We start from the raw sequence: 13301 nt of genomic DNA, 5'->3' as shown, positions 1-13301 counted from the left end.
CACCTGTTGTATTCAGCATTTCACTGTAAGGTCTACTACACCTGTTGTATTCAGCATTTCACTGTAAGGTCTACTACACCTGTTGTATTCAGCATTTCACTGTGAGGTCTACTACACCTGTTGTATTCAGCATTTCACTGTGAGGTCTACTACACCTGTTGTATTCAGCATTTCACTGTGAGGTCTACTACACCTGTTGTATTCAGCATTTCACTGTGAGGTCTACTACACCTGTTGTATTCAGCATTTCACTATAAGGTCTACTACACCTGTTGTATTCAGCATTTCATTGTGAGGTCTACTACACCTGTTGTATTCAGCATTTCACTGTGAGGTCTACTACACCTGTTGTATTCAGCATTTCACTGTGAGGTCTACTACACCTGTTGGATTCAGCATTTCACTGTGAGGTCTACTACACCTGTTGTATTCAGCATTTCACTGTGAGGTCTACTACACCTGTTGTCTTCAGCATTTCACTGTGAGGTCTACTACACCTGTTGTATTCAGCATTTCACTGTGAGGTCTACTACACCTGTTGTATTCAGCATTTCACTGTGAGGTCTACTACACCTGTTGTCTTCAGCATTTCACTGTAAGGTCTACTACACCTGTTGTATTCAGCATTTCACTGTAAGGTCTACTACACCTGTTGTATTCAGCATTTCACTGTAAGGTCTACTACACCTGTTGTATTCAGCATTTCACTGTAAGGTCTACTACACCTGTTGTATTCAGCATTTCACTGTGAGGTCTACTACACCTGTTGTATTCAGCATTTCACTGTGAGGTCTACTACACCTGTTGTATTCAGCATTTCACTGTGAGGTCTACTACACCTGTTGTATTCAGCATTTCACTGTAAGGTCTACTACACCTGTTGTATTCAGCATTTCACTATAAGGTCTACTACACCTGTTGTATTCATCATTTCATTGTGAGGTCTACTACACCTGTTGTATTCAGCATTTCACTGTAAGGTCTACTACACCTGTTGTATTCAGCATTTCACTGTAAGGTCTACTACACCTGTTGTATTCAGCATTTCACTGTAAGGTCTACTACACCTGTTGTATTCAGCATTTCACTGTAAGGTCTACACCTGTTGTATTCAGCATTTCACTGTAAGGTCTACTACACCTGCTGTATTCAGCATTTCACTGTAAGGTCTACTACACCTGTTGTATTCAGCATTTCACTGTGAGGTCTACTACACCTGTTGTATTCAGCATTTCACTGTGAGGTCTACTACACCTGTTGTATTCAGCATTTCACTGTAAGGTCTACTACACCTGTTGTATTCAGCATTTCACTGTAAGGTCTACTACACCTGTTGTATTCAGCATTTCACTGTAAGGTCTACTACACCTGTTGTATTCAGCATTTCACTGTAAGGTCTACTACACCTGTTGTATTCAGCATTTCACTGTAAGGTCTACTACACCTGCTGTATTCAGCATTTCACTGTAAGGTCTACTACACCTGCTGTATTCAGCATTTCACTGTAAGGTCTACTACACCTGTTGTATTCAGCATTTCACTGTAAGGTCTACTATACCTGTTGTATTCAGCATTTCACTGTAAGGTCTACTACACCTGTTGTATTCAGCATTTCACTGTAAGGTCTACTACACCTGTTGTATTCAGCATTTCACTGTGAGGTCTACTACACCTGTTGTATTCAGCATTTCACTGTGAGGTCTACTACACCTGTTGTATTCAGCATTTCACTGTAAGGTCTACTACACCTGTTGTATTCAGCATTTCACTGTGAGGTCTACTACACCTGTTGTATTCAGCATTTCACTGTAAGGTCTACTACACCTGTTGTATTCAGCATTTCACTGTGAGGTCTACTACACCTGTTGTATTCGGCGCATGTGACTAATACAATTTGATTTGATTTGATTTGGAAGACCCACATCCTGGGGGCGCCCCGCCTATACAATGGTATGGTAGGAGAAACACTTACCCCATTCACTGGGTAGGTCCTCCAGTCCAACTCACCCAGAACAGCTGTGGTGTCCAACAGAACCACTAGAGAGAGAGACAGAGACAGAGAGAGAGAGACAGAGAGAGAGAGGGGAGCGAGAGACAGGTGGATAGGTAAAGAGAGAGAGAGAGAGAGAGAGAGAGAGAGAGAGAGAGAGAGAGAGACAGAGACAGAGGAAAGCGAGAGGCAGGGGCATAGGTAAAGAGAGAGAGAGAGAGAGAGAGTGAGGGGGATAGGTAAAGAGAGAGAGAGAGAGAGACAGAGAGAGAGAGGGGAGCGAGAGACAGGGGGATAGGTAAAGAGAGAGAGAGAGAGAGAGAGAGAGAGAGAGAGAGAGAGAGAGAGAGAGAGAGAGAGAGAGAGAGAGAGAGAGAGAGAGAGAGGGGAGCGAGAGACAGTGGGATAGGTAAAGAGAGAGAGAGACAGAGAGAGAGAGAGAGACAAGGGGATAGATAAAGAGAGAGATAGACAAAAAAAGGGGGGAAGAGAGAGGGAGAGAGTTTATGAAAGAGGAGGACAGAGAGAGGAGACAGTAACAGGGAAAGAGGGAAGAGAGAGTAAACCATAGTTATCAAACTGTCAGAGCAGAGCAACAATTGTCCAGAGGCCCTCAGCAGAGAGAATGACCTCAGAGCTCTGTAAGGGTAAAATACAGAACCACAACACATGTGCAGAGGCCCTCAGCAGAGAGAATGACCTCAGAGCTCTGTAAGGGTAAAATACAGAACCACAACACATGTGCAGAGGCCCTCAGCAGAGAGAATGACCTCTGACCTCTGTAAGGGTAAAATACAGAACCACAACACGTGTCCAGAGGCCCTCAGCAGAGAGAATGACCTCAGAGCTCTGTAAGGGTAAAATACAGAACAACAACACGTGTGCAGAGGCCCTCAGCAGAGAGAATGACCTCAGAGCTCTGTAAGGGTAAAATACAGAACCACAACACATGTCCAGAGGCCCTCAGCAGAGAGAATGACCTCTGACCTCTGTAAGGGTAAAATACAGAACAACAACACGTGTGCAGAGAAAGTACAGGTTGAGGGGAAATACAGTACAACACGTTCAACTGTATAAGGACATTGGATATCATTCTTAGACCTGAAGTCTTGAATGGTGTCCTTGCCCAACCATCTCACAGCACTGAATAAGCCCTGTTAAATAGTACAGAACATAATGAACTGTTAAATAGTACAGAACTGTTAAATAGTACAGAACATAATGAACTGTTAAATAGTACAGAACTGTTAAATAGTACAGAACTGTTAAATAGTACAGAACACAATGAACTGTTAAATAGTACAGAACTGTTAAATAGTACAGAACACAATGAACTGGTAAATAGTACAGAACTGTTAAATAGTACAGAACATAATGAACTGTTAAATAGGACAGAACTGTTAAATAGTACAGAACATAATGAACTGTTAAATAGTACAGAACACAACGAACTGTTAAATAGTACAGAACACAATGAACTGTTAAATAGTACAGAACACAATGAACTGTTAAATAGTACAGAACTGTTAAATAGTACAGAACATAATGAACTGTTAAATAGTACAGAACTGTTAAATAGTACAGAACATAATGAACTGTTAAATAGTACAGAACAAAACGAACTGTTAAATAGTACAGAACATAATGAACTGTTAAATAGTACAGAACACAATGAACTGTTAAATAGTACAGAGCTGTTAAATAGTACAGAACACAATGAACTGTTAAATAGTACAGAACACAATGAACTGTTAAATAGTACAGAACTGTTAAATAGTACAGAACACAATGAACTGTTAAATAGTACAGAACTGTTAAATAGTACAGAACACAATGAACTGTTAAATAGTACAGAACACAATGAACTGTTAAATAGTACAGAACTGTTAAATAGTACAGAACACAATGAACTGTTAAATAGTACAGAACATAATGAACTGTTAAATAGTACAGAACTGTTAAATAGTACAGAACACAATGAACTGTTAAATAGTACAGAACTGTTAAATAGTACAGAACTGTTAAATAGTACAGAACTGTTAAATAGTACAGAACACAACGAACTGTTAAATAGTACAGAACTGTTAAATAGTACAGAACACAACGAACTGTTAAATAGTACAGAACACAATGAACTGTTAAATAGTACAGAACACAATGAACTGTTAAATAGTACAGAACACAATGAACTGTTAAATAGTACAGAACACAATGAACTGTTAAATAGTACAGAACATAATGAACTGTTAAATAGTACAGAACACAATGAACTGTTAAATAGTACAGAACTGTTAAATAGTACAGAACACAATGAACTGTTAAATAGTACAGAACTGTTAAATAGTACAGAACACAATGAACTGTTAAATAGTACAGAACTGTTAAATAGTACAGAACATAATGAACTGTTAAATAGTACAGAACTGTTAAATAGTACAGAACATAATGAACTGTTAAATAGTACAGAACTGTTAAATAGTACAGAACTGTTAAATAGTACAGAACACAATGAACTGTTAAAAAGTACAGAACTGTTAAATAGTACAGAACACAATGAACTGTTAAATAGTACAGAACATAATGAACTGGTAAATAGTACAGAACTGTTAAATAGCACAGAACACAATGAACTGTTAAATAGTACAGAACTGTTAAATAGTACAGAACATAATGAACTGTTAAATAGTACAGAACAAAACGAACTGTTAAATAGTACAGAACACAATGAACTGTTAAATAGTACAGAACTGTTAAATAGTACAGAACACAATGAACTGTTAAATAGTACAGAACTGTTAAATAGTACAGAACACAATGAACTGTTAAATAGTACAGAACATAATGAACTGTTAAATAGTACAGAACACAATGAACTGTTAAATAGTACAGAACTGTTAAATAGTACAGAACTGTTAAATAGTACAGAACACAATGAACTGTTAAATAGTACAAATACTGCCATACCACTGAAGATGTGCTGAAATACTGCCATACCACTGAAGATGAGGTGAAATACTGCCATACCACTGAAGATGTGCTGAAATACTGCCATACCACTGAAGATGAGGTGAAATACTGCCGTACCACTGAAGATGTGCTGAAATACTGCCATACCACTGAAGATGAGCTGAAATACTGCCGTACCACTGAAGATGTGCTGAAATACTGCCATACCACTGAAGATGAGGTGAAATACTGCCATACCACTGAAGACGAGCTGAAATACTGCCGTACCACTGAAGAGGTGCTGAAATACTGCCGACCACTGAAGATGTGTTGAAATACTGCCGACCACTGAAGATGAGGTGAAATACTGCCATACCACTGAAGATGTGCTGAAATACTGCCGACCACTGAAGACGTGCTGAAATACTGCCATACCACTGAAGATGTGCTGAAATACTGCCATACCACTGAAGATGTGCTGAAATACTGCCATACCACTGAAGATGTGCTGAAATACTGCCATACCACTGAAGACGTGCTGAAATACTGCCATACCACTGAAGATGTGCTGAAATACTGCCATACCACTGAAGATGAGCTGAAATACTGCCATACCACTGAAGATGAGCTGAAATACTGCCGTACCACTGAAGAGGTGCTGAAATACTGCCATACCACTGAAGATGTGTTGAAATACTGCCGACCACTGAAGATGTGCTGAAATACTGCCGACCACTGAAGATGTGCTGAAATACTGCCATACCACTGAAGACGTGCTGAAATACTGCCATACCACTGAAGACGTGCTGAAATACTGCCATACCACTGAAGATGTGCTGAAATACTGCCATACCACTGAAGATGTGCTGAAATACTGCCATACCACTGAAGATGTGCTGAAATACTGCCATACCACTGAAGATGAGGTGAAATACTGCCATACCACTGAAGATGTGCTGAAATACTGCCATACCCCTGAAGATGAGCTGAAATACTGCCATACCACTGAAGAGGTGCTGAAATACTGCCATACCACTGAAGATGTGCTGAAATACTGCCATACCACTGAAGATGTGCTGAAATACTGCCATACCACTGAAGATGAGGTGAAATACTGCCATACCACTGAGGATGAGGTGAAATACTGCCATACCACTGAAGATGAGGTGAAATACTGCCATACCACTGAAGATGAGGTGAAATACTGCCATACCACTGAAGATGAGCTGAAATACTGCCATACCACTGAAGATGAGGTGAAATACTGCCATACCACTGAAGATGAGGTGAAATACTGCCATACCACTGAAGATGAGCTGAAATACTGCCATACCACTGAAGATGAGGTGAAATACTGCCATACCACTGAAGAGGTGCTGAAATACTGCCATACCACTGAAGAGGTGCTGAAATACTGCCATACCACTGAAGATGAGCTGAAATACTGCCATACCACTGAAGATGTGCTGAAATACTGCCATACCACTGAAGATGTGCTGAAATACTGCCATACCACTGAAGACGTGCTGAAATACTGCCATACCACTGAAGATGTGCTGAAATACTGCCATACCACTGAAGATGAGGTGAAATACTGCCATACCACTGAAGATGTGCTGAAATACTGCCATACCACTGAAGATGAGCTGAAATACTGCCATACCACTGAAGATGTGCTGAAATACTGCCGTACCACTGAAGATGTGCTGAAATACTGCCATGCCACTGAAGATGTGCTGAAATACTGCCATACCACTGAAGACGTGCTGAAATACTGCCATACCACTGAAGATGTGCTGAAATACTGCCATACCACTGAAGATGAGGTGAAATACTGCCATACCATTGAAGATGTGCTGAAATACTGCCATACCCCTGAAGATGAGCTGAAATACTGCCATACCACTGAAGAGGTGCTGAAATACTGCCATACCATTGAAGATGTGCTGAAATACTGCCATACCCCTGAAGATGAGCTGAAATACTGCCATACCACTGAAGAGGTGCTGAAATACTGCCATACCACTGAAGATGTGTTGAAATACTGCCATACCACTGAAGATGTGTTGAAATACTGCCATACCACTGAAGATGAGGTGAAATACTGCCATACCACTGAGGATGAGGTGAAATACTGCCATACCACTGAAGATGAGGTGAAATACTGCCATACCACTGAAGATGAGGTGAAATACTGCCATACCACTGAAGATGAGCTGAAATACTGCCATACCACTGAAGACGAGGTGAAATACTGCCGTACCACTGAAGATGAGGTGAAATACTGCCATACCACTGAAGATGTGCTGAAATACTGCCATACCACTGAAGATGTGCTGAAATACTGCCATACCACTGAGGATGAGGTGAAATACTGCCGTACCACTGAAGATGTGCTGAAATACTGCCATACCACTGAAGATGTGCTGAAATACTGCCATACCACTGAAGATGAGGTGAAATACTGCCATACCACTGAAGATGTGCTGAAATACTGCCATACCACTGAAGATGTGCTGAAATACTGCCATACCACTGAAGATGAGGTGAAATACTGCCATACCACTGAAGATGTGCTGAAATACTGCCATACCACTGAAGATGAGGTGAAATACTGCCATACCACTGAAGATGAGGTGAAATACTGCCATACCACTGAAGATGAGGTGAAATACTGTCATACCACTGGACATCCTTCTTTGGCACCAAATCAACATTCTCATTAGCACTAGCAGCACTCATGTTTCTGACACATTGTGAGGTAAAGCCACAGAGTTTATAATCCTGGTAGAGTTTCTAAACTAGATGCTGGCTTCTTTGGTAAAGCCAGCATCTAACTGAGGTAAAGCCCTTTCTCTCATCACCAGCATCTAACTGAAGGAAAGCCCTTTCTCTTCTCACCAGCATCTAACTGAGGTAAAGCCCTTTCTCTCATCACCAGCATCTAACTGAGGTAAAGCCCTTTCTCTTCTCACCAGCATCTAACTGAGGTAAAGCCCTTTCTCTCATCACCAGCATCTAACTGAGGTAAAGCCCTTTCTCTTCTCACCAGCATCTAACTGAGGTAAAGCCCTTTCTCTCCTCACCAGCATCTAACTGAGGTAAAGCCCTTTCTCTCCTCACCAGCATCTAACTGAGGAAAGCCCTTTCTCTTCTCACCAGCATCTAACTGAGGTAAAGCCCTTTCTCTCCTCACCAGCATCTAACTGAAGGAAAGCCCTTTCTCTCCTCACCAGCATCTAACTGAGGTAAAGCCCTTTCTCTTCTCACCAGCATCTAACTGAGGTAAAGCCCTTTCTCTCCTCACCAGCATCTAACTGAGGTAAAGCCCTTTCTCTCCTCACCAGCATCTAACTGAGGTAAAGCCCTTTCTCTTCTCACCAGCATCTAACTGAGGTAAAGCCCTTTCCCTCCTCACCAGCATCTAACTGAGGTAAAGCCCTTTCTCTTCTCACCAGCATCTAACTGAGGTAAAGCCCTTTCTCTTCTCACCAGCATCTAACTGAGGGAAAGCCCTTTCTCTCCTCACCAGCATCTAACTGAGGTAAAGCCCTTTCTCTTCTCACCAGCATCTAACTGAGGTAAAGCCCTTTCTCTCCTCACCAGCATCTAACTGAGGTAAAGCCCTTTCCCTCCTCACCAGCATCTAACTGAGGGAAAGCCCTTTCTCTTCTCACCAGCATCTAACTGAGGTAAAGCCCTTTCTCTCCTCACCAGCATCTAACTGAGGTAAAGCCCTTTCTCATCTCACCAGCATCTAACTGTGTGCTCTAAGCAGGGACACTTATGATTGGCCAACATGTGCATGCCATGCAGCCAGTGAGACAGCCCGCTTGTGATTGGTCAGCATCCTCTGCGCCATGTGGAGAGTGAATGAACGGAGTCTAGCGCATCTCATTGGAGGAGGTACCACAGTCTAGTTTTTTGTTATATGACATGCTGACCACGCTGCTCGCGTTGCGTGCACGAGCACTGCAAAACAAAATGTACACAGACGTGTTATTCAATCATTTCATCCAAACTGCTCACACGTGTCAATGAGCATTTGCGTAGCCAGGCGTTAAAAACTTGGTTCTATTTTTGCCGCTTGATGCGCTCTCCCATCTCCTCATTGGATTTTAGGAGCATATATCCATGTGGGTGATTGAAAGATTAAATAAATCTTAACATAATTCCACCTTGACATTATGGGGTATTGGTGTGTGTAGGCCAGTGACACATCATCTCCATTTAATCCATTTTAAATTCTGCCTCTAACACGACAAAATGCTGAGGAATGTCTAGCCGCCACTCACCGTCTGAGCCAGGAGAACGGCACAATGCTGAGGAATGTCTAGCTGGGAAAATCAGCAGTAGCGGCAAGCTAGGGCTCCCGAGTGGTGCAGCGGCCTAAGGCACGGCATCTCAGTGCTAGAGGCGTCACTACAGACACCCTGGTTCGAATCCCGGGCTGTATCACAACCGGCTGTGATAGGGAGTCCCATAGGACGGGGTACAATTGGCCCAGCTGTCACGTTCCTGACCTGTTTTTCCTTTTTCTTGTATTTATTTAGTTGGTCAGGGCGTGAGTTGGGGTGGGCTGTCTATGTGTGATTTTCTATGTTGGGGTTTTGTGTTCGGCCTGGTATGATTCTCAATCAGAGGCAGCTGTCAATCGTTGTCCCTGATTGAGAATCATACTAAGGCAGCCGGGGTTTCACGTGTGTTTTGTGGGTGTTTGTATCTCGTGTCAGTGTTCGTGCCACACGGGACTGTTTTCGGTTTTGTCACGTTTGTTGTTTTGTATCGTATCGTGTATTGTTTTCGTTTTCATTAAATAATGACCACTTTCAACTTTGCGTCTTGGTCCGATCCATGCTCCTCCTCGTCTGAGGAGGAGAACGACTTCGACAACCGTTACACCAGCGTCGTCCGTGTCCGGTTTTGGCAGGTGTAGGCCGTCATTGTAAATAATAATTTGTTCTTAACTGACTTGCCTAGTTAAATAAAGGTTACATTTTTTTTAAATGTAAAAGGTCATTTTCCAACAGAAAGGTGCAGTATTGAGATGAATTGACAAAGTGACCAAAATCAAACTCCTGTTGCAAATATGAGTTTAGTTATTTCACTAATAATAAGGATTGTGTCGACGTGCCCGGACATGCATAGCTAGCTAAACAGATAGCTATGGGACCTGTTAGCAGATAGCTATGGGACCTGTTAGCAGATAGCTATGGGACCTGTTAGCAGATAGCTATGGGACCTGTTAGCAGATAGCTATGGGACCTGTTAGCAGATAGCTATGGGACCTGTTAGCAGATAGCTATGGGACCTGTTAGCAGATAGCTATGGGACCTGTTAGCAGATAGCTATGGGACCTGTTAGCAGATAGCTATGGGACCTGTTAGCAGATAGCTATGGGATCTGTTAGCAGATAGCTATGGGACCTGTTAGCAGATAGCTATGGGACCTGTTAGCAGATAGCTATGGGACCTGTTAGCAGATAGCTATGGGACCTGTTAGCAGATAGCTATGGGACCTGTTAGCAGATAGCTATGGGACCTGTTAGCAGATAGCTATGGGATCTGTTAGCAGATAGCTATGGGACCTGTTAGCAGATAGCTATGGGACCTGTTAGCAGATAGCTATGGGACCTGTTAGCAGATAGCTATGGGACCTGTTAGCAGATAGCTATGGGATCTGTTAGCAGATAGCTATGGGACCTGTTAGCAGATAGCTATGGGACCTGTTAGCAGATAGCTATGGGACCTGTTAGCAGATAGCTATGGGACCTGTTAGCAGATAGCTATGGAACCTGTTAGCAGATAGCTATGGGACTTGTTAGAAGATAGCTATGGAACCTGTTAGCAGATAGCTATGGGACCTGTTAGCAGATAGCTATGGGACCTGTTAGCAGATAGCTATGGGACCTGTTAGCAGATAGCTATGGGACCTGTTAGCAGATAGCTATGGGACCTGTTAGCAGATAGCTATGGGACCTGTTAGCAGATAGCTATGGGATCTGTTAACAGATAGCTATGGGACCTGTTAGCAGATAGCTATGGGACCTGTTAGCAGATAGCTATGGGACCTGTTAGCAGATAGCTATGGGATCTGTTAGCAGATAGCTATGGGACCTGTTAGCAGATAGCTATGGGACCTGTTAGCAGATAGCTATGGGACCTGTTAGCAGATAGCTATGGGACCTGTTAGCAGATAGCTATGGGATCTGTTAGCAGATAGCTATGGGACCTGTTAGCAGATAGCTATGGGACCTGTTAGCAGATAGCTATGGGACCTGTTAGCAGATAGCTATGGGACCTGTTAGCAGATAGCTATGGAACCTGTTAGCAGATAGCTATGGGACTTGTTAGAAGATAGCTATGGAACCTGTTAGCAGATAGCTATGGAACCTGTTAGCAGATAGCTATGGGACCTGTTAGCAGATAGCTATGGGACCTGTTAGCAGATAGCTATGGGACCTGTTAGCAGATAGCTATTGGACCTGTTAGCAGATAGCTATGGGACCTGTTAGCAGATAGCTATGGGACCTGTTAGCAGATACCTATTGGACCTGTTAGCAGATAGCTATGGGACCTGTTAGCAGATAGCTATGGGACCTGTTAGCAGATACCTATTGGACCTGTTAGCAGATAGCTATGGGACTTGTTAGAAGATAGCTATGGAACCTGTTAGCAGATAGCTATGGAACCTGTTAGCAGATAGCTATGGGACCTGTTAGCAGATAGCTATGGGACCTGTTAGCAGATAGCTATGGGACCTGTTAGCAGATAGCTATGGGACCTGTTAGCAGATAGCTATGGGACCTGTTAGCAGATAGCTATGGGACCTGTTAGCAGATAGCTATGGGACCTGTTAGCAGATAGCTATGGGACCTGTTAGCAGATAGCTATGGGACCTGTTAGCAGATACCTATTGGACCTGTTAGCAGGTAGCTATGGGACCTGTTAGCAGATAGCTATGGGACCTGTTAGCAGATAGCTATGGGACCTGTTAGCAGATAGCTATGGGACATGTTAGCAGATAGCTATGGGACCTGTTAGCAGATAGCTATGGGACCTGTTAGCAGATAGCTATGGGACCTGTTAGCAGATAGCTATGGGACCTGTTAGCAGATAGCTATGGGACCTGTTAGCAGATAGCTATGGGACCTGTTAGCAGATAGCTATGGGACCTATAGCTTTTTCATATCGTCCTAAAATATCAATCCAAAAATCGATATCGGCACCTAAAAAAATCCATATGGGTCATTCTCTAGAGAGAGGGAGGGAGGGAGGGAGGGAGGGAGGGAGGGAGGGAGGGAGGGAGGGAGGGAGGGAGGGAGGGAGGGATGAGGGGGAGGGAGGGGGTCCATATAGAACTGTGATTGATGGGATATCTGTGGGTCTACAGGGACAGATGGTCTCTAATACTGCTACAGACACACAATGTTATCCGTGTTCCACTGGAACTCAATACCCCCAAACCCTGGGCAACAAGAGATGGACATAATGGAGTACAGTAACCCACACACTTTTAAACACACACACACACACACACACTTAAACACACACACACACACACACAGAGTGAAAAAGGAAAGCAGATACAGAGAAAAGCACTTTAGTTTCTACGCTAAATCATATTATCACTGTCTAGACCCCCACTTTGTCTCGGAGACACAATCACTGAGAAACTTCCGCTCCTCCAATCTCACTCCCCCCCCCCCCCGGCACAGAGAAAGGGGGAAAAACTGTCGACTTGTCTGTAAATAAATCTCAGAAGGAACAAGAACACATTTAGGGTGACATCCTTTCACTGTAAAAGTGTCTGACAAATGTCTAGCAGACGTCTTGCCTCAGCTGTAGGCAACCAAGCCTCGAAATTCAATTCAACGCTCTTCAAACAAACTCCATCTGCTTGGTCCAAATGGAGAAAATTAGGGACAATATTCTTAGCTGTCCGTCCCAATAGAAGACTGTGTGTTCCAAATGCTCCCCCTTTTTCCCTTTACAGTGCACTACGTCCTATGGGCTCTGGTCAAAAGTAGTGCACTATGAAGGGAATAGGGTGCCATTTGGGACGCATTTCTCTTCACTCTTAATCTTCATCAGCAGTGTGGACACGAGAGACCAGATATCTGGAGATTTATCTTATTCTCAGTCTAGTTGGGGATCTGATCTTGTTTTTCCCAGGATGTTGAAGCCTGGTAACTTTAAGTAAGACATCAGAACAGAAGCCTCAGAAGAGACAGGCAGCTAGCTAGCACTCTGCTCCTCTGTGTCTGTCTGTTTGACTGTCTGCCTGTGACGTCTCACTTTCCCCTTAAAATAGGCCAAATAGAATCTCTCTGTCTGGGGATGGAAGAAAAACACACACTGATAGA

At 43.0% G+C, this 13301-nt stretch overlaps 1 protein-coding gene across 1 annotated transcript in view; it reads right to left on the bottom strand.

Annotated features, from left to right (window-relative positions):
* The window catches only part of epha6 (eph receptor A6), a 232630-nt gene that overhangs the window by 217217 nt on the left and 2112 nt on the right, over nucleotides 1-13301 (bottom strand). Inside the window, exon 2 of the mRNA XM_071331152.1 lies at nucleotides 1973-2037. Coding sequence (XP_071187253.1) covers nucleotides 1973-2037 — 65 coding nt within the window. The remainder of the gene's footprint in view (nucleotides 1-1972; nucleotides 2038-13301) is intronic.

The sequence above is a fragment of the Salvelinus alpinus genome, chromosome 10, assembly GCF_045679555.1.
Source record: "Salvelinus alpinus chromosome 10, SLU_Salpinus.1, whole genome shotgun sequence".
NCBI lineage: Eukaryota > Metazoa > Chordata > Actinopteri > Salmoniformes > Salmonidae > Salvelinus > Salvelinus alpinus.
Note: the sequence above shows the minus strand (reverse complement) of the source record. Positions and strands in the feature narration are given on the sequence as shown.